Here is a 21,912-nt window from a genome sequence, read left to right on the forward strand (position 1 = left end):
GATCTAACTACGGCTTTTGTGTCGTCGTTAAGCCTATCTGATAATTTTCGAGCGCCTGCTGTTGTAGGATATCTAATATCGCGCGTTTATTTTTCCGTTATGTAATGTTGTCGGCCCTCTATCATGGACTCATACAAATCCATTGTTAATTGTCGGCTCTAAGTCCGTAGGTCCGCGCACTTTCCTCCGGTTTTTTGTTGAGAGTATTAAATTCAATTTGTAAATAGGTGGTGCTCTTTTTACTCGCGTGCACGCTTTCCAATCCTGTTTTATTTTTTTAAAATCGCGAATTTTTCGCGTTTGGAAGTCCAACATTGCGCGCCCTTTCAATTTTGTGCATAGGATAGCTCCTACAGAGTTACCTCGTCGTTCGAATCGATGTTTTCACCGCATACGTCATCGCGCTTAAAAACTCTTGTAGTTTATGTAATGTCTTTAGGGTAGCAACAGAAATGAAATGCACTAGATAGTTGAACGAAGATATATTGATTCATTGCCATTCTCAAACGTACTGCTGAATCCCCGTGCGGATAGCTTGCTCTTTGCTCGTCACGCGCGCTCGCCACACCGCCGACGACGATGATTCCCCGCGCGCCTGTTTGCTGCGCCGCTCACACACACACACACATACACTACAACTCTCCCGCCTTCTTTTAATTCAATTCCCTGCGTAACCTGGGCGAACGCCTGAGCATTTGATCCACGTGTCTTTTCTGCAAGACTCCGTTTTTGTCTTTCACCACCATGAACGTGGACGGAGATGTTTGGCTAACAACTTCGCCTTCAATGCGCCTTTCCGACCTAACTCCATAATCGTCGATCATAATTTGATCTCCCGGTTCGAAATTAACTTTGCGGTTTCCCGGCCTAGCGTTTATTTGCGCCTTTTGATTTTTTTCAACTATTTCGCTCACGTTAGGACGCAAAAGATCAAATCGCGTGCGCAGCTCGCGCTTGTACATTATGTACGCTGGACTCCGGTGAGTCGTGCAGTGTTCTATACTTCTATAATCAAACAAAAACATTTTAATCGCATTTTTCTACACACTCCTCCCCTTTTACAATTTTTTTCACTTTATCTTTGAATGTTTGAACTAAATTCTCGGCCGCTCCATTGGTAGCTGGGTGATAAGGTGGGCTTAATGATTGTTTTACGCCATGTCTAGCCAAAAATTGGCGGAATTCATCACTTCTGAACTGGGGACCTCCGTCCGTTACACAATGATAAGGGAAACCAAATCTTGAGAACAGTTCTTTGAAAACTTCAATTAGTTTATACGCTTTTGTGTTAGTATTAAAGTTGATTATTTCTGGCCATTTCGTATGCGCATCAACTACTAGTAAATACATTTTGCCGGTTCTGCGAAATCGCAATGAATTCTGCCCCATGTCTTGTCTGGGTAAGGCCATGTTGTTAACGGCGTGTGTGGCGGTTTTTTCCTTTCAATTACGCAAATTTTACAATTATTAACCATATTTTCTATGTCACGGTCGATGTTTGGCCACCATACGTAAGAACGAGCAAGTGTTTTAATTTTTACGATGCCTAAGTGGGTTTCATGTAACTCTCTTAATACTATATTTCTCATACTTTTCGGGATAATTGCTCTTAATCCCCAGAAAAGACATTCCTTTTCAACTGTTAATTCTACTCTTTTGTTATAAATTAATCTAAGTTTGTCTTGCATTCCTACTGTATTGTTTGGCCATACATTTAATACGTTTTTTATCGCCGATCTTATTACAATGTCTTTTTTGCTTTCCTTTTGCAATATTTTATAATCAAATGCGATAGAACCGTCTTCAAAAAAGTTTATGTAAGAAAAATTTGTATCGATTAATTCAGTTTCGTCATTTATCGGTAATCTCGAAAGTGCATCACAATTAGCGTTAGCTTTAGACTTAACATGTTCTATTATATATCTGAACCCTGATAAATAGTATGCCCACCTTTAGAATCTATTATCTGCCGTTATTGGGATGCCCTTTCTGGTCCTAAAATTAATTGTAATGCTTTGTTGTTGGTTCTTAGTATAAACTCTTTGCCAAAAATAAATTGGTAGAATCTTTTACATCCAAAAACGATTGCCATCGCTTCTTTATCTAATATTTTCCTGTTTAGTTCATGCTTTGGATTTTTTTAGACGCAAAAGCTATCGGTCTTTCCTCTCCATTGCTATACCTATGTGATAAAATTGCCGACAGACCGTAATCTGAAGCGTCACATGCAAGTATAATTGTTTGTTTTGGGTCGTAATTAACCAATACTTTGTGTGATGTTAATTCCTTTTTTACCCAATTAAATGCTTTTGTACATTTGTCGTTCCATTCAAATTTTTCTTTTCGTGACGCCTCATACAACAGTTTTAATTGGTCAGATCTATTTTGTAAGAATCTAGCATAAAAATTTATTAATTCTAAGAACGATTCTAGTTCCTTTGTGTTTGTCGGGCGAGGAGCATTTGTCATTGCTTTAATTTTTGATTCGGCTTTATGCAGGCCTTCTTTATCAATTACAAAACTAAGTACTTCTAGTTTATCTTTCATGAAAAAACATTTGTTTTTGTTTACTCTTAACCCACACTCTTGTAATCTTTGCATACTTTATGTAAGTTTTCAAAATGCTCCTCGTCCGACTTGCCTGTAACATAAATGTTTTCTAAGTACGGTATCACGCTATCAATTCCTTGAAGGCATTCATCCATTTTTCTTTGTACATCTGTGGGCGCCACTGAAACGCCTTCCGGTAATTTCGTGTATCTGAAAAGACCCTTATGTGTTACGATTGTCAAATATTCTGAACTTTTTCCGTCTACCGGAAATTGCATATATGCGTGCGTTAAGTCTAACTCCGAAAATGAATTACCCCCTTGTAGCTTTGCAAATATGTCATCTATTGTGTGCAATGGGTATTTATCTGCTAATATAAATTTATTTAATGTAGTTTTAAAATCGCCACAAATGCGAATATTTCCGTTACTTTTGAATACAGGGACGATTGGTGTTGCCCATTCACTTATTTCTACCGGTTCTAAATGTCCTAGCTTTTCAAGTCTTTTTAATTCATTCTCAATCAGAGATCTCAACGCATACGCAACACTTCTACATTTCAACGCAATTGGTCTTGCATTTTCTTTCAGATAAATTTTTGATTTACTTTTATTATACTTTCCTGGAGAATCGCTAAAAAATTCAGTATATTTTTCAGCTAGCTCGTTTTTTACATTTTGAACGTTCAATTTGTTGATTTTACTATTACGAACATTTTTGATTTGTAAAGGCCACATGCCAATTCTGCTAGCCATTTTCTACCCATTAACATTGGTCCTGACCCCGGCAATACAAAACAATTTAGCTTTCTCACTGCATTTCTGTATTTTACCTTTAAATTTGTCAATTTGCCAATAGGTTGCAAAATTTTTTCATCGTATGTTTTTAAATTGCGCTCCGTTTTTACAATATTGCATGACTTAAAATATTTATTGTAATACAATTCCGATATTACCGTGGCATAAGTGCCCGTATTCAATTCCATACACACATTCACATCATTTATTTCGACATTCTCATACATAGGAGCACCCATACAATCGTACAAACCGTTTTGTTCCGTTTTTTAATCTATGCACTTCACTTTGCACATTTTTCACGTTAGCCGTGAAATAATAGAAATCTTGACTCCTTCGTTTACTCGTGGCTTTGTCTTCTGGTGATGATGCATCTTCGGAGTCTTCTTCGGATGAATCCTCTTGTCTGTGCTCTAGCAACTGAACTCGTTCTTGTTTCTTTTTCTTTCCGTCTCCTTTGCTTCTGCATGCTTGTTGAAGATGCCCCTTCTTCTTACAGTTTGTGACATGTGTACTCCTTGAATCTGCATACCTTGGATGTATGATTTTTCTTGCCACAACAATAACAAGTTATGTCCTTTTCGTTGTTATAGTTGTTTTTCCATTTATTCCTAGTATTGCTTAGCACAAATACGTCGTCTTTTTGTTCATTTGTATTCTTCAATGCCGTTAACGAACTTTTGCATTTTTCTCAGCTGCTTCTCTTGCAATCGCTTCCTTGTAAGCTGTTTCAAAATCTAAATCAGTTTTCTTAAATAATTCCACCTTCGTGCTTTGCTCTTTTAATCCACACACAAATTGGTCACGTAATGCCGTTTTGATATCCGCAAAGTTACAGTTTAGTGCTAGTTTTTTTAATTTTGCTGCAAAGTCCGCTACTGACTCGCTTTCCTCTTGTTTAGCTTGATTGAACTTGCAACGTTCCATGACCTCCGATGGCTTTGGATTCAAGTGTTTATTCATGACTTTAACGATGTCGTCATACTTTTTCGTAGCTACTTTATCTGGTGCAAGTAACTGTTTCATTAATTTAAAAGCCTCAGTGTCTACTCTTACCAGTATTTGCGCTGCCTTCTTTTCCTCTTTGGTGTCATTTGCAATGAACAACTGCTCCATTTGCTCTGTAAAAGTTTCCCAGTCGTCCTTGTGTAGCCGGAACTCAATTTTGACGTTTTTTGTCATCTCGTTCGGTTGATCCTGCTGAACCTCTTGATCTGTTGTTTCAATATCGATTTTATTCTTTTCGCCAGGCTTATTTTCACTCTTTTCTAATTCTGATTTCACTGCTTCTCTTAGCTTTTTACGCAATACGTCGAATTTTTCACGTTCGTCGAATTGGATATTACGTTTTTTCAGTTTGTTTATTATACTTTCTTTAAGCGTTTGAACCCAACTTAATGTCTCTTTTGTCGTCATTTAATGGTTTTTTTTGTTGCTTTTCTTAATTACCAAGACTTTTAGTAGAGAATAATCTATTATGTACTTTTGTAATTCCCCTGCTTATTGAAGCACTTAATTTCGCGTTAAGTTTTCTTTGGCTGCGAATCTCTGTGCCAATTCTTCCTCTTCTTTTCTCGAACGAGCACCTTCCTACTCGATCAGTGCGTGAAGAAATGTTTCGATTTACAATCTCTCCTATTACCACGTGGTACTGCTGCCCTCTTTTACGTTTCTGCTTTAATCTACCTTTATCGTTTTTTAATCCTCGTCGCCATTGTAATGTCTTTAGGGTAGCAACAGAAATAAAATGCACTAGATAGTTGAACGAAGATATATTGATTCATTGCCATTCTCAAACGTACTGCTGAATCCCCGTGCGGATAGCTCGCTCTTTGCTCGTCACGCGCTCGCCACACCGCCGACGGCTGATTCATTCCCGCGCGCCTGTTTGCTGCGCCGCTCACACACACACACACACATACACTACAGTTTACTTGCATTCCCGTCGAATTCAGGGATCATGCAGCGCGCTTCCTTTAGCGGTAGGGCCTCGCTGGTGACGAACGTCATCGTGATCTACGTAGATTGTGTCTCTCCTGCTGGGTCGCGATGGTCGATAGTCGTGAATGCGCTGAGTGTGTAATTGCGTTTCCCGCACGGCATCTATATCTGTTTGTAACCGACGTATTTCTTGGATCACCGCGCGCAGAGTGTCCCGGACGTCATTGTCTCTTTCTTGCGCTACGCTGGGCGGTGCTGCTCGTGCAACTGGGTTTTCGCGGATTTCTTGATGCATTTCTTGAATTTCCCGCTCTGCGTCGGCTATGAATTGTTGAGCCTCCGATTGTTGAGATCCCGAGAGTGAGTCCCAGATGCGCACAGTAATAAACGGACACAGCAAGCTGAGTGAAACGGACACAGTAACAAACGGACACAGACCAAACGGACACAGTAATAAACGGACACAGTAACAAACGGACACAGTGCGAAACGGACACAGTAACAAACGGACACAGACCAAATGCGCACAGAGCGAAACGGACACAGTGCGAAACGGACACAGATCAAATGCGCACAGAGCGAAACGGACACAATGCGAAACGGACACAGACCAAATGCGCACACTGCACATGCGCACAGACCAAATGCATACACGGAAAGTCGCAAACCCATGTGATGCAGTGAATGCTTTGCACGCACACACACACACACACACACACACACACACACGGGGGGGTGCAAGGGGGGCCTTCGGCCCCCCTCCCGCACTCGCCCCGTCCAAGTCGCTAACCTATGTGGACTTTACTCTGCTTGCAATGTACATGGATTGCATTTGGTCCGTGCGCACGTGCAGTGTGCGCATTTGGTCCGTGTGCATTTGGTCCGTGCGCATTTGATCTGCGTCCGTTTCGCACTGTGTCCGTTTTGCTCTGTGCGCATTTGGTCTGTGTCCGTTTGTTACTGTGTCCGTTTATTACTGTGTCCGTTTGGTCTGTGTCCGTTTGTTACTGTGTCCGTTTCACTCAGCCTGCTGTGTCCGTTTATTACTGTGCGCATCTGGAACGCTCCCTCGCGTTTCGCGGTGGACGTGACAGGGACACGACGCCGCGCAATGCGAACTGCATGGCTTCGCCGATGCGTCCACGATAGCGTATGCGGCGGTCGTTTATCTTCGCGTTACTTCCCTTTTGGGAGAAACCACTGTCACTTTATTTGCAATCAAATCAAAGGTAGCTCCGCTCAAGCCGATAAGTGTTCCTCGCCTCAAGTTGTCCGCCACGGTGCTACTTGCTCGCCTCATTGAGGCGATTCGCTCATCGCTTCCCTTGCCTCGCACGTCGTGCCACTGCTGGACCGACTCGACCGTAGCGTTGGCCTGGCTTGGTCAGCACCCATCAAAATGGAAAACGTTCGTCGCAAATCGAGTTGAGGCGGTTCAGTCACGCCTACCGGACGCTGAATGGCATCACGTGCCAATTTAGGATAACCCTGCTGATTGCGCTTCTCGCGGTATTGATCAGGCGGGTTTCGCGGCGTTCTCGCTGTGGTGGGACGGCCCGTCTTGGCTTTGAATGAGTTCAACCGCCTGGCCGGTCGAGCTAGGCTTGCCTTGCACGGAGACTAGTAAAGAGGAAAGGGTCGTTCACACGCATGCAGTCGAAGACCTCTGGAATCTAGCGGATCGCTACTCCTCTTGGCCGAAATTCTTTCGAGTTACCGCCTACCTTCTCCGATTTGTCCATCAAGCTCGAAGAACGGCACGTCCAGACTACAAACCGGCGGCCTCCCTGTCCTTATCGGCAGACGAGATCGACTACGCACGACAATTCTGACTCAAGGTGATTCAGAGAACAGCGTTTCCGGAGGAGATGCACGAGCTGCGCCGCGACAAGCCTCTCTCGGCTAGAAGTCCACTATCATCTCTACATCCATTCATCGACGAAGACGGACTGATCCGCGTCGGCGGGCGGATAGCTAACACGCCTCTTCCTTACCGTACTCGACATCAGATTATATTGGCTTCTCACAGCCTAGTTAGACTTATAATTAGCGTGCATCTGCGAAATCTCCACGGTGGGATTCAGCTTACTTTAAGTTTGTTTTTTATTTCTGCACTGCTGCACTAGTGCAAAAAGTTAGAATGAGAAAAAATATATTTGTCTTATTCTAACTTATTGCACCAGTGCAGCAGTGCAGAAATAAAAAACAAACCTTTTATCAACGTTACGGCAGGAATTTTGGATTTTGCGTGCCCATCGATTGGTCAAATCCATTATCCACGACTGTGTTGTATGCGTCAGGGAAAGAGCGGCAGTTCCGTCGCAACTAATGGGTCAACTACCCAGTGCTAGAGTTGCCACTCCATCGCGAGCTTTCTTGCATTGCAGCGTCGATTACGCCGGACCAGTATTGACGCGGACATCTTCTGGCCGTGGAATCGCTTCGCGGAAGGCCTATATTGCAGTATTCGTTTGCCTAGCTACTCGAGCGATCTACTTGGAATTAGTAGGAGGATACTCATCCGCCGCCTTCCTTGATGCCTACACGAGATTTTGTGCTCGTCGCTGCCTGCCGGACACCATGTACTCTGACAATGGTACAACCTTCTCTGGAGCAGAAAAGGAGCTCACCATCGCTTACAGACAGGCGGTTTGCGATACTGAGTTTCTTAATCGCACCGCCGCGGATCGAGTTTCTTGGCGATTCATCCCTCCACACGCTCCACATTTTGGAGGGCTCTGGGAGGCGGGCGTCCGGAGTCTTAAACACCATCTGCGTAGAGTTCTAGGATCTCATACGCTCACATATGAGGAGTTCTCCACAATCCTTTGCAAAATTGAGGCGTGCCTGAACTCCTGCCCGCTCAGCCCGCTGTCGGACTCGTTCGACGATTTCGAGCCTCTGACTCCTGGTCATTTCCTTATTGGCGCCGCTTTGAACAACGTTCCTGAGCCGTCCGTTCTGCACATTCCGGAGAATCGTCTATCACGTTTTCAACTTGTCCGACAAATTACCGAAAAATTCTGGTGCATCTGGCAATTTGATTACGTCAATACTTTGCAGCAGCGAGCCAAGTGGCGCAAAATCAAACCCTCTGTTCAACCCGGTTGAACAATAGTTCTCTTGCGTAACTCTGCACTGCCTCCAAGTAAGTAGGAACTCGGACGAGTCAAGCAATGTCATGCTGGCGCGGACGGTTTAGTGCGCGTAGTGACAGTCAAAACCAAGACGACCGAATACAAGCATCCAATCTCGAAGCTGTGCGTATTACCAATTGATGCGTCACCCGATGAGCGGAATCGATTGCAAGTCTCCGCTAGTAAAATATCGGTATCTTAAGTTACGATCGATCTCTTCAAGTATCTTCGGGGTTTCGAAACTAGCGTTTTGAGGCGGGCGGAATGTTCACGCGTGACTTTGGCTTAGCAGTAAATTATCGAAATCGCTGATCCGATTTAGCGGACTATCGCGGAGCGGAGCCACCGATCGGACTCGTGAGTCGAGAAGCTACTGCGATTGCGTCGCCGCCCAAAGAACACATTATAGTCAAAATGATATCACATTGATGTCATAATTACATCACGACAGAAAAGTCAAAATGATAATTTTTGGTAACAACATTTGACGGTTTATTGACGTCAAAAAAATGTCATGCTTGTAATATTATATATTTAGTATTATAGTAATGTGCAGGGTTTTTCTTTGGTAGTTAAAAGAATTTTTGAAATACATTTATAGAGTAAAAACACATGTGAAACAAATTTATTAAAATGTTTATATCTTATAATTCTAATAGATATAATTGAACAAACTATATATATACATATATATATATATAGAAGATGGCGTGGTTGAGAGTGGAGGTGAAACAGGGAGCTCCGGAGTGAATAGTGTGGTGAGGGTGTAATGTGAAAGAGAGGAGAGAAAGAAGTGGACGATTGGGAAGAGAAGACCGGGACATAGACGGGCAATTGGAGGGAAGTAAATGGAGGATGGAGGTGAGAAGATATTAGGATGGAGAAGTCGGGGCAGACATCGGAGTAACGAGAGACGAAAGCCGGGAAGATGGAGGCAGGTACGAGAAGAAGAGGTCAGAGAGAGGGCGCTGGAGAGATGCGACGCAGAGAAGAGTTTCGAAGGAGAGGAGTGAAGGAAGGAAGGAGGGCAGATGGCGGTGCGCTCGGAGTGAGGCAGCGCGAGCGCGAGCGCGAAGAGAGAAGAGGAGTGTCAATCTGGTGGAAGGAAGGGATTGGCAGTGTGGGGCTAGAGTTAAGTTGGCAAGAGTGCCAGGGCGGGATGGTAGCGTGTTTGGGAACGCGGGTTTCCGTACACGTGGTCCATCGAGGGCACATGTCGACAGAGTGATTCTGACACAGGAGGAGAAAGATTGTGCAGAAAGAGATAAAGTGAAAGTGTGCAGGGAGAGAGAGTGCCGGACTCAGAGGAGAGAATAGGCGGGGAGAGGAGAGAAGCAAGGGAGGAAGAGAGAATGGAGGAGCTGGGCAGAGAATTGAGGAATTTGAAGTGGGAAATGACAAGGAGACTGAGGGAAGTCGGAGAGAGACTGAGAGGATTGGAAGAGAGGTTAGAGGCGTTGGAAGGAGAAGGCATGAGAAGGGAAGAAGAGGTAGCAGGTGAGAGGGAAGAGCTGAGGAGTATGAGGGAAGAGAGAGGAAGAGGCAGCAGAGAAGAGGAAGCGCAGAGGGACGACGACGAGGAGGGAGAGATGGAGAAGAGGAGGATCGGACGGGACGACGGGAGAGAAGGAAGAAGTGGGAAAAGGGAACAGGTGGTTGGAGAGAAGAGGGAGGAGAGGATGGGGGAAGGCGAGAACAAGAGGAGAAGAGAACGGAGGGAAGAGGAGAAGAAGGGGCGGAAGGACGGAGTCGAGGAGAGCTGGTGGCAGGAGACGAGAGGAGAGGAGGAGAAGGAGAGGAGAGGGGGCGAGGAGAGAGACGAGGATGAAGGAAGAGGACAAGAGAGGAGCAGAACGAAGGAGGGACAGACAGGAGGAACTGGCAAGGAGGAGAGGAAGGGAGCAGAGAGAGAGGAGAAGGAAGATGGGGAGAGAGATGGGAAGGGGATAGAGGCATGGAAAAGGGTGGAAAGGGAAATGGAGAGGAGGATGAGGGAGAGGGCGGAGAGAGAAGGGTGGGAAAGAGTAAGGGAGGCGGAAAGGGAGAGAAGAGTAAGGGAGGTGAGAAGAAGAAACATAGTGTGGAGGGGTGTGGAGGGGGAGGGGGCGATAGAAAGAAAGGCGATAATAGAGGGGATTATGAAGAGAGAAGCGGGAAGGAAAGTAGATTTAGGGGTAGTATCAGAAAGAGTGGGGGAAAGGGGGACGATAGTGGTGATAACGGAGGTGGTGAGAGAGGAGGATAGAGACTGGTTGTTAGAGAGGAGGGCGGAGATAAGGAGTCGCTGGGATGTAAGGTTAGACGAGGATTTATCGATGGAGGAGAGGAAAATCAGATGGAGGATGTTAGAAAGGGCAAAAGAGGAGAGAAATAAGGGAAAGAAAGTATATGTGGGGAATAGAAGCATGTGGGTGGACGGGAGAGAATGGGTGTGGAATAAGAGGAAAGAAGAGTGGGAAATAGGCGAGGGGGAAGGAAAGGAGGAAGGGAATTAAAGGGGAGAGGAGCTGGTGGAGTTAATTGAAATCTTATGTTTTTTGTTTTATGTTACTAGGAGGTGACAGAGGAGAAATGGAAAGAGACGTGGAAGGGGAAGAGAGTGGTGAGAAAGAGACAGGAGAAGCAGGAGGGAAGGAGAGAATGAGAAAGCAAGAAGAAATGAGGAAGGTGAAGCAAGGAGAGCAGAGGAGGCAGATGAGGAGAAGGAGGAGGAGAGGTCCCAGAAGGAGAAAAGGAGGGAGAGGACGGAAGAGAGCTGAAGAGAACAAGTGGAGAGGAAAGGGGAAGAGAGAAGGATTGAATGGAGGAAGAGGAGAAGGGGGGTGGGGGGTAGGGGGTGAGGGGTGGGCGAGAGGGGTGGGGGGTAACAGAATGTAAAGGTCGCTTATGGCCAGGTCGGTTTGGGAGTAGAGGGGCTGTGTATGTGAACGGTTCGGGAACGCTCCGTGAAAAAAGCGCCTTGTATACCCCGTAATTGGGACGCAATAAAGTCTATTCTATTCTATATATATATATATATATATATATAGTTTGTTCAATTATATCTATTATAATTTGGGAGTAAACTCCCAAAATCGAGTATTAACACTCAATTTTGAGTGTAAACTAATATATATATATATATATATATATATATATATATATATATGTATTAGTATTATAGTTTTCATAATTTTAGTGTATTGTTTAATTTAATGTATTGCTCTAAAAATAGTTCTATTGCAAAATTAATTATTACCTGTACATATTACATATGCATAATGTACCATAAGTATACCCTTACGGAAAAAACACTCTAATTTTGAGAGTTTACACTCAAAATTGAGTATTAATACTCGATTTTGGGAGTTTACTCCCAAATTTAGGTGTATACGCTCAAATCTTGAGTATTTACACTAAAGATTGAGTGTTTATACTCGAACATTGAGTGTGTACACCCAATGATTGAGTGTTCATATTAAAGTTTGGATTTAAATATTGAATATTTGAAAGTATACTCTCAACATTTGGATATGACACTCAATAAATGAGTATACTTCCAATATAAAGTGTGAACACTGAAACGTACACTCAACATCTATCGGTTGAAGGTATACACTTAATATTGAGTGTGCACTCTCAAACATTGGATTAGAAAATGTTAAATAAAAACAAAAGCAAGAAAATCAAGTTTAACCGAGATTAAAATTAATCTGCATTGGTAGAAATGGACACAAAACGAATATCTAAAATAAACATTCAACTATAGAGTGTTCAGCTGGCTTTGAGTATTAATTTGAGTATTACTTTCAACTTGGATGTTTGCTATCTAATTGAGTGTTAATTTCAGTGTTATTCTTAAATTTAGGATTAACATTGAAATTAACACTTAATTAGATGGTGAACATTCAAGTTGAGAGTAATAACACTCTAATTAAAAATAAATTAAAGAGCGAACACTCAAGTTGAGTGTTTACACTAAATTGAGTGTTTACCCCTTGTCCCAAATTATACTCAACTTGAGTATTTTTTTAAGTGTTATTTTTAGTGTTTTTTTCGTAAGGGTAATTTCTATATAAGCTGATACGTTTATATATTAAAATTAGAGATTAGTCATCTTTTCGTCACGGAGTAAACTCAGATAGCACAGATGATCCTTTTAAGTTCAAAAAGAATTCACTTTTTTTTATTCTTTAAGAATTTACATAATCTGTTCGAAATGAGTTCAAGAAGAGTACCATATTTAAATTTGTTATAAATTCACATAATGTAGTCAAAATGAGTTTAAAAAAATTCAATATTCCAATTTCAAATTCGTTATGAATTCATATAATTGATTCGAAATTAGTTTAAAAAGAATACCACATACAAATTTATTATCAATTTATATAATTTAGTCAATATTAAAATTCTTATAAAAAGCCATAACACTATAGAAAGGTATAACAAATATAAGTGTCTTTTTATTTTTTTGCTTTTGACAACGCATAAAATTTCTATAACACATTTTTTTATTTTATTAAAAAGAACATAAAAATATATATTTCTTTGTTATTTGTAAAAAATACTATTATATATATAGTATATGTATATACATATATATATATATATATATATATATATTATTTGTCATAAATTTGATATATAACTAAATAAATATTTTTTTTTATTATAATAAACATATAATAATGCGTTTAATAAAAAATTTGTAAAAAAAAATTGTAAAAAAGTACGTTATATATTTTTATATAAAATCAGGAAATGTTAATTCAATAATATACTATAATAAAATATGCGAAAATTTTATACATAATTTATACATGTATAGTAACAATAAGAGAGTTTCTCACTTATAATAATAATATACTAAATTCTCTATTTTTATAGCAGTATATTTTTAAATTAACATTTCTTAAAATTTCAAAAATCCTTTATTTCTTTTTTTACACCAAAAAGCAATTTTTTTTGTACTATAAAAAAATCATAATAAATTCAAAAAAGTATCTCAATAAAGTTTTATTAGAATACTATTAAAAAATAATTTTAAATTTAATGCGAATTCTTATAGAACATAAAATGAACTTTATATGCATTACGAAAGGGGCTCAGAATTGGTGACATACAAAAGAACTTTTTTTGAACTCTTAAGAATTCTTTTGGTGCAGAAATGGGTTAGAAAAAGACTTTATTTCAAAATTTGGGTGTTCAAAAAGAATTCTTTTCGAATTCGTTGTGCTATCTGGGAAGTCATCTTTTCGTCACTAAGTAGCTATAGTAGCAAATACTGGAGTCAATTTTTGGTCATACAAAAAATGCGTGACTATTTCGAATCAAAATAAAGTCATTTTGACTTTTTGTTGACTTTAGTGTGTTCCTTGGGCGGTTAGACGGGAGCGTGCGAAAATCGAAGAATTTTGACCTACAGATCATCGTCAAATTTGTAACGGGACGATCGATAATCGAAAACAATAACTTCCAATCGCTGTCTCTCTCTCGGAGAGTCAGTGGACGCGCTGTGAGTGCGAATTCATGCGAGACGCGAATATTTACTTTCTTCGACAACAGATAGGCTTCGATAAATTCGCCTGATCCCGCGCTAAGCCAAGTCGCGAGAAATTCGACGGAGCGACCATTATTTGCCGGGCATTTGCTCGCCGCGTGATCGCCCCGTGAAAGTTGCTACGCAAGATGTATTAGCCGTAATACTTTGTGTGAATAGTGATTTGCCGCTTGGCGATTTGTAATTGAGAAGAAGAATAAAATTAGATTTATCTTTTACAAAACACATTTATCTCAATTACCTATCCTCGGAGCATCTCACCCAGACCACCAATCGGAGCTTAAACCAGTGTTTCTTCAAGGAAAAAAGGTACTCCTGCGCAATAAGAACTCAAGCCAGAGCAGTGAAGTATCAGACAGCACCTTTAAAGACAATTGCTGTATATTCAATACCAAGATTTGGTGGAATATCTAAATGTATTACATATATATTAAGATCTCTCTTTATCAAAATTGCTGTTCCTCCGTCTAAGAAATCTCCGCGCCTGTCCTTTCTAACGGTAATATAATTTTTAAAATGAATTTTATGGTTATTTTTTAGCCAGGTCTCCTGCAGACATATAATATCAAATTGAGAGATAAAGTTCGAGAATTCCGATTTTTTCCAGAGATACCCCTACAATTCCATTGAAAAATGCTTAAAGCCATCTCTGAAATTTGGTTTTTTATTGCAGAAGGGGTAGTGTTATGAGTTTTATTTTAATCATTGTTAATTATTGGCTATGATCTTATTTATATAGCTAAAGTAACTACTGAGTTCTCTTATTTTATTTGCGTATTGGCTTTCTGAGTTGGCGGTCTTAATAATGTCGTTAAGAATTATGCTGATGTTCAATTGGTTAGGAAGATTCTCATTAGATTCTTGGTTAGATTGTAAGACTGGGATTTCTTTATTTTGTGCATTTGGTAAGTGCAGGGGGTCTTTTTGGGTTAGACTTGAAGCAATTGATCTTTGAGCACCTCTGTTAGATCTATTAGGATGTCCTAGTTCTCCTAAGTTGGATTGGATAGAATTAGATGAAGTAAGATTAAGGAATGGATGAAATTTAGAGTAGTCTTTATTGGGGAGAAAATCAAGGGATTTATGGATTTTGTTTGGATACTTTCTATTACAATGGCGACTTCTGTAATTAATTTCATACTGAATTGGCGGATTAATTAGATTACTAGTTCTTGTATTATTATCATTTATTTTACCCACACAGCACACTTTATTCTGAGGATATCCCAAATTATCCCAGACAGACGAAGGCGATCCCACGGATATCTCAATAAGTAGCTCCCGGGATATCCTACAAAAATATCTTAAAATATCGTAAAATATCTTAAGATATCATATGATATCTTATTAATATATTTCGATATCCCCAAAAATATCTTAAAATATTATTAGATATTGTAAGATATTCATTAATATCTTACGATATCCTATTACATCCAAATAATATCCCATCATATCTTTTTTATCTCTACAATTAATGGAGCATAAATCAAGTGTAAAGGGAAAGTTAATTATAATCCCCTACAGCATGAAATATTGCTGCAACGTTGCAGAAATATTGCAATAGTGCATAATATAACCAATATTGCAGAAATATTGTAGCAATATTACAAATATAATATTCACTAGCAAATGTTGCACAATATTGCAGCAATATTACAAATGTAATATTTCTTAGCAGATGTTGTGCAATATTGTAGCAATATTACAAATGTAATATTTCCTAACAGATATTGCACAATATTGTGGCAATATTATATTGCAACCTTGCAAAATTTATTTCCCTATAATCCGTATTTCTTAATCTAGAACTAACAATAAGTAATATTTTACATAGTTTTAAGGGACAAATAAAAAAATAGAGCAGGATATTTTTATTTTAAATTTTTATGTAAGATTAGAGCTAAAAGATACATAGATGTACAACAAATTCTGTAATCACGACAGCGTTGCGTTCCATACTAGATTGAGTGAAGCAAGTCCAAAAGATGTTCACTCTGACTTATATATATAATACATTAATTAAACATGTGTGAACCATACATGCATGTGTAATTCTAGCGTATAAATTGATCAGGATGGGCATTTTCTGGACTTGCTTCATTTTAATGCTTACCTAAATCTAGAATGGAACGATATTCGATATCCGTTGGTGTATGTTAATTTAATTAATTACTTTTTTAATTATTAATTTTTTAAATTATTGTGCCGTAACGGTATGACAATAAATACATTTCCCGTTTTTTTGTATAATACACATCTTACATATTAATTGATTAATTTAACCACCTGCAACATTTCCTTCATATTGCGCATTAACGTTTCAGAAATATTACAGCAATCTTACAAGAAATATTGCAGCAATATTGCTGAAATATTACAGAAATCTTACGGGGAATATTGCTGAAATATTGCAGAAATATTGCACAATATTGTTTTGGAGCGGACATAGAAATATTGCTGCAATATTGCAGTAATATTTTCTGCAATATTCCAATCTTGCAAAATAATATTTCTGCAACGTTGCAGCAATATTTCATGCTGTAAGGGATGTAACAAAAAAGTGACAAAAGTGTAAATTAAATCTTTAAGAAACGTAAATTAAAACGTCAGAACATAAAAAAAATACACTTATGGAAACAATGTGGTATATTAATAATATATTAAAAAACACATATATTAAAAAATTATAAAAAATGACATTAAAAAAATTTTTTTATTTTATACAAACAGAGCAAAAACAGATTTTTTAATAAGTTAGTCTACATACTATTTTGCGCGCATATATAAAAATAGTAAAAAAAAGTAAAAAAAATTGTAAAACTTCATATTTATTTATAAAAATATAAGTTAACTATACATGTTTTATCCTTCTGACATCTATTGTAATGATCTATAACAAATATGAATCCATAAACAAGAAGTGTTTATGGATCACCACGAAGCGTTAGAATGCGTACGGTCTTCGAAGTCAAGCGACATCGGCGAGGGTTGACACTTGGATGGGTGACCGTTTTTTCAGGTGTAGAGATATTAAACTATTAAACATGCTTTAACAGGTACGACTGTGGCTTGGCTGAAACATGTTATATTATAGTCTTCTTTCTCTTACAAAATTGCCGTAAAAATAATTAGAATTTTTTATTTTTTGTTCAAGTTTTTTTCAATTCTTAGAAACTCTCAAAAATACTTAGAAGTATTCAAAAATTTTTTAAATTAATCAAAATTTTTCATTTTTAAAGTTTTTCCGAGAAACATTTCAATTATAAAAAATCGAAAAATTTATCAGAAATCCTGAAAAAAATTTTTTTAATTCTGACAAATTTTTTCACTAGGGTATATTACGATATCTCAGGAAATCTCTTGGACATCCTCTGGATATCGTTTGAGATATCTACAGGATGTCAAATCGGTGGACATTTGTGCATCCCTTGGATATCCCTCGGATATCGCAGACGGTCCACGGATATTCAACGATATTGCGATATCCCAAAATGACATCCTAGGGACATCCCTAGGATAAAGTGTGCTGTGTGGGTAAATTTCTTAAGGCTGGACGTAACATTTGATCCCTTTTTATTATTTATTAAGATTTATTAAAATGCGTTAAAATTTATTAAAATTTATTAAAATTTATTAAAAATTAATATTTAACATTTATTAAAATTTATAAAATTTATTTATATAATAAATAACAATGTAATAAAATAAATTTTATGAATTTTAAGAAATTTTAATATATTTTAATAAATTTAATAAATTTTAATGAAACAGATCTCCTCTCTCTCTCTCTCTCTCTCTCTCTCTCTCTCTCCTCTCTCTCTCTCTCTCCTCTCTCTCTCTCTCTCTCTCTCTCTCTCTCTCTCTCTCTCTCTCTCTCTCTCTCTCTCTCAATGAAGAGATTTTTAATTAAATATTTTCATTAGGACATATAAACAATTTCTTATTTTCTACTTTCAAGATCACGCATAAATTTTCTCTAACTTTAAAAGAGAGATAGCACGTGATGTTTAAACAGACAATGGTGGGGATTGAGCCAAACGCTATCCATGCACTACCTCGGAAGCAGTAGCATGGATAGCGCGCGTTTATGACGTCAAACGTGTAAACGATGAATTTAAATCTCTTGAATTTGGCGGCAATTCCAGAGGAAGAAGCAGGGATTCTACCAATAAAATGTCGAGAGCTCTTCAGCACTAAATTAATTTAATTTTGTTTTATTCCACAAAGGTTTTCGCCTCGACCGCCGACCACGCGGCCGTTGGACAATTTCAAAATGGTCTCCGCGATCACGCAAACAGGTCGTGACCGAACAAACCCGGCGCTGCTCCGATTAACCGGCACTACCGCACCGCTCCAGTCCGCTCGCCGTCGTACTATCAGTCCGGGCGCAAACCTGACGCACCGCGACTTCTACGCGCACAAACTCCTGGACAACGCACTCCGAAAATACCGGAGCATCTGCTCCAACCGGACGCAACTTTCGCGGGCAAAAGACGCCAGTCGCTCCCTGCATATTCGTTTTAAACCTCGCTTCCATTACTGCCAATCCAGGGAAAACAAAGTTCCGTTTCTAACTCGCCTAGTAACTTAAGTTTCCCCTGAATTCCCTTACAAACGCTACGGACAGTGACGTCATCATAATTTGATAGCGCTATCCAGCGTCTCCGCGAACAGCGGTAGTGCTACGTAGCGCTAATAGTGAGCTCCCCGAACGCACCCTAAGTATATAAGACTATGGCAATGCATTCATTTATTAAATAATAATCTATATTTAATAAATTTGTATTATTTATATTTTTCTATCAATAAAACGGTTAACAACAAGTTTGTTTCTTTATTGTTATATTTCTAACAGTTGAATTATATCGCGAGTATGGTATAAATCCAAGATATCTTATTGATGACGCCATGTTTTGTTGAGACCAATCAAGACAATGGGTGTTTACGATAATGGCTATCTGAGTAATTTTCTCTAGGACCGAAATATATGATAAGCACAACCATCTACTATCATCATGATTCGTGACAACTCAATGCTGTCCGGTATAGGGTGTTTACGATAATGGCTATCCGAGTAATTTTCTCTAGGACCGAAATATATGATAAGCACAACCATCTACTATCATCATGATTCGTGACAACTCAATGCTGTCCGGTATAGCCAAATCATCACGAGCAAGTTGCGAGTTCCGTGAGTTTGTAGCAGCTAGGTAACCTAAAAAGTACGACATAAATAATTTAATTATTACAATTAAAAATAATCTGTTTTTAATGTATGATAAGATTATTAACTTTAAAATAGTAATTATATGTAACACAATCATGTATTTTAAAGTATTGTCTAAAGTAATATCAGAGATTATTTTATTTACAAATATTTATTTTGTCTATCAAGTTTCTATCATAACGGTATTATTTCAAAACCTAATATAATATTTTAATTAAACATTGATTGTCAATAAATGTTATTATTTATTATTAACTAACATATATATTAGAAAAGTCATCTTTTATTAAACGGATGGTGTTAACACTTTGAAACAAATGAGATAAATTATGTAAAATTACTAAATAAATCATTATTAATAATATTTTTTAGATTACAAGTAAAATAAAAATTTAAGTATAAATATTTTTCTTTCTTGTAACAACTGTTAATGATAAGTTGCATGGTGTTATCATTATTTTAAAAAATCATATATCTTTATGTATAAATATTATGCATGAATATTTCACTAATGTGAAACTAATAATAATGTTTACAATAAATTTTTTTAATTTGTAATACAAGTGCATAGTAAATTAAGATATACTGTAAACAGATATACCCCCTACAGCATGAAATATTGCTACAACGTTGCAGAAATATTATTTTGCAAGATTGGAATATTGCAGAAAATATTGCTGCAATATTGCAGCAATATTCCTATGTCCGCTCCAAAACAATATTGTGCAATATGTCTGCAATATTTCTGCAATATTCCCCGTAAGATTTCTGTAATATTTCAGCAATATTGCTGCAATATTTCTTGTAAGATTGCTGTAATATTTCTGAAACGTTAATGCGCAATATGAAGGAAATGTTGCAGGTGGTTAAATTAATCAAATAATATGTAAGATGTGTATTATACGAAAAACGGAAAATGAATTTATTGTCATACCGTTACGGCACAATAATTAAAAAAATTATTAATTAAAAAAGTAATTAATTAAATTAACATACACCAACGGATATCGAATATCGTTCCATTCTAGATTTAAGTAAGCATTAAAATGAAGCAAGTCCAGAAAATGCCCATCCTGATCAATTTATACGCTAGAATTACACATGCATGTATGGTTCACACATGTTTAATTAATGTATTATATACAAAATTACCTTTTTAAAAAAAAGGTATAAAAAAGCGCCAAGTATACGCGCGCATGAAACGCCCTCAAAAATCTATTTTTGTACAAAATAATTTTAATTTGGCACTACAAATGTACAAAATTTTAATAAAATTTTCTTTTCCCCCAAAAACAACAAATAATTTAATTTCTCTACAAAAGTAACGATATGAAGAAAATGCGCCAACCATGAAAATGGATGTTCATACAAACTAAAACATCCACTTTTACAAATAATTATTTGTACAAATATTATAAATAAATATTTTAATACAAATTTTACTACAAAAACTTGGCGCCGCTAAACCGAATAATTTGCCAGCTCTCTTTCTTTTTCTTTAGGTTTAGCGGCGCCAAGTTTTTGTAGTAAAATTTGTATTAAAATATTTATTTATAATATTTGTACAAATAATTATTTGTAAAAGTGGATGTTTTAGTTTGTATGAACATCCATTTTCATGGTTGGCGCATTTTCTTCATATCATTACTTTTGTAGAGAAATTAAATTATTTGTTGTTTTTGGGGGAAAAGAAAATTTTATTAAAATTTTGTACATTTGTAGTGCCAAATTAAAATTATTTTGTACAAAAATAGATTTTTGAGGGCGTTTCATGCGCGCGTATACTTGGCGCTTTTTATACCTTTTTTTTAAAAAGGTAATTTTGTTGGGATTTCACTCATTTTGTAGTGTCAGATATCTCATTTCTTTTTATAATATATATAAAAGTTAACGTTACTTTAAATAATATTGGAATATTAAATATATTCTAATTTTTTAAATATAAATGTATAATAAGTGTGCTAGAAGGATTTGAGAAAGAGAGAGGGAAGGCGAGAGAATAATATTGCGTAGTAAATCTTTTAAAAAATGTCTATCCCAAAACACTTTATTATAATACTTTTATAATTATGTTTATTGTTCTCTTACAATTATTGGCAATAAACCTATTTTGTCTGTGTTTCACTTAATGCTCTTGGAACATACATATGCCGGCTTGTAATGGTGAACAATTTACACATATTTGTTATTTATACGTATAAATAAATTATAATTATTGTGCTAGAAAAAGTATTATTGTTAAATTAAGAAAGAGAGAGAGAGAGAGAGAGAGAAAGAGAGAAAGAGAGGGAAGGAAGGGAGAATAATATTGTGTAGTACTGTCTATCCCGAAAAACAATTTATTATAATTAATGCAATTCTTTTCATGCATTCAAAAAGACATTAAAAAATTTTTTATTTGTAGTTAAATTATAATTGTACTTTTAAATTATGTTTATTGTCTTTTACAGTTATTGATAATAAACCTTTTGTCCATGTTTCACTTAAAGCGCTTGCAACATATTTTGTCCATGTTTTCACTAAAGCGCTTGCAACATATAATCATGTGCGGCTTGTAATAATGAACAAAGCGTGGCTGTCACAGAAACTTCTCAAGTTTGCCAAGCTGACATGATTATATGTTCCAAGAGCATAATAAGAACAAAATAGATTCATTAACAATAACTGTAAAATTTTGAATATGATCTGTGAATGTATGAAAATTTTTCTTACCATAGA

General features: G+C 37.4%; 3 protein-coding genes across 3 annotated transcripts; 2 read left to right on the top strand and 1 right to left on the bottom strand.

Moving 5' to 3' along the window:
• Positions 1-653: 653 nt before the first annotated feature.
• On the bottom strand, positions 654-1,915 carry LOC105828425. Its single transcript, XM_036294807.1, has 2 exons — positions 1,049-1,915; positions 654-1,005 (listed from the first exon to the last, which is right to left on the bottom strand). Exons 1-2 carry the CDS (start codon positions 1,408-1,410, stop codon positions 654-656), a joined length of 714 nt encoding a protein of 237 aa, XP_036150700.1. The 5' UTR covers positions 1,411-1,915.
• Positions 1,916-7,616: 5,701 nt separating this feature from the next.
• Positions 7,617-8,399, top strand: LOC118648494. Its single transcript, XM_036294808.1, has one exon. The coding sequence runs from the start codon at positions 7,617-7,619 to the stop codon at positions 8,397-8,399; it is 783 nt and encodes a 260-aa protein (XP_036150701.1).
• Positions 8,400-9,741: 1,342 nt separating this feature from the next.
• LOC118648492 (vicilin-like seed storage protein At2g18540) lies at positions 9,742-11,054 on the top strand. Its single transcript, XM_036294806.1, has 2 exons — positions 9,742-10,271; positions 10,930-11,054. Exons 1-2 carry the CDS (start codon positions 9,778-9,780, stop codon positions 10,943-10,945), a joined length of 510 nt encoding a protein of 169 aa, XP_036150699.1. The 5' UTR covers positions 9,742-9,777; the 3' UTR covers positions 10,946-11,054.
• Positions 11,055-21,912: the final 10,858 nt, after the last annotated feature.

Source organism: Monomorium pharaonis, unplaced genomic scaffold (genome assembly GCF_013373865.1).
Source record: "Monomorium pharaonis isolate MP-MQ-018 unplaced genomic scaffold, ASM1337386v2 scaffold_469, whole genome shotgun sequence".
NCBI classification, from domain to species: Eukaryota; Metazoa; Arthropoda; class Insecta; order Hymenoptera; family Formicidae; genus Monomorium; species Monomorium pharaonis.

Coding starts and splice junctions, on each gene's coding strand:
- LOC105828425 (XM_036294807.1), bottom strand. CDS start 1,410: ATGGCCTTACCCAGACAAGACATGGGGCAGAATTCATTGCGATTTCGC. Junction 1,006..1,048: donor AAAATTGTAAAAGGGGAGGA/GTGTGTAGAAAA, acceptor GTTTGATTATAG/AAGTATAGAACACTGCACGA.
- LOC118648494 (XM_036294808.1), top strand. CDS start 7,617: ATGGGTCAACTACCCAGTGCTAGAGTTGCCACTCCATCGCGAGCTTTC.
- LOC118648492 (XM_036294806.1), top strand. CDS start 9,778: ATGGAGGAGCTGGGCAGAGAATTGAGGAATTTGAAGTGGGAAATGACA.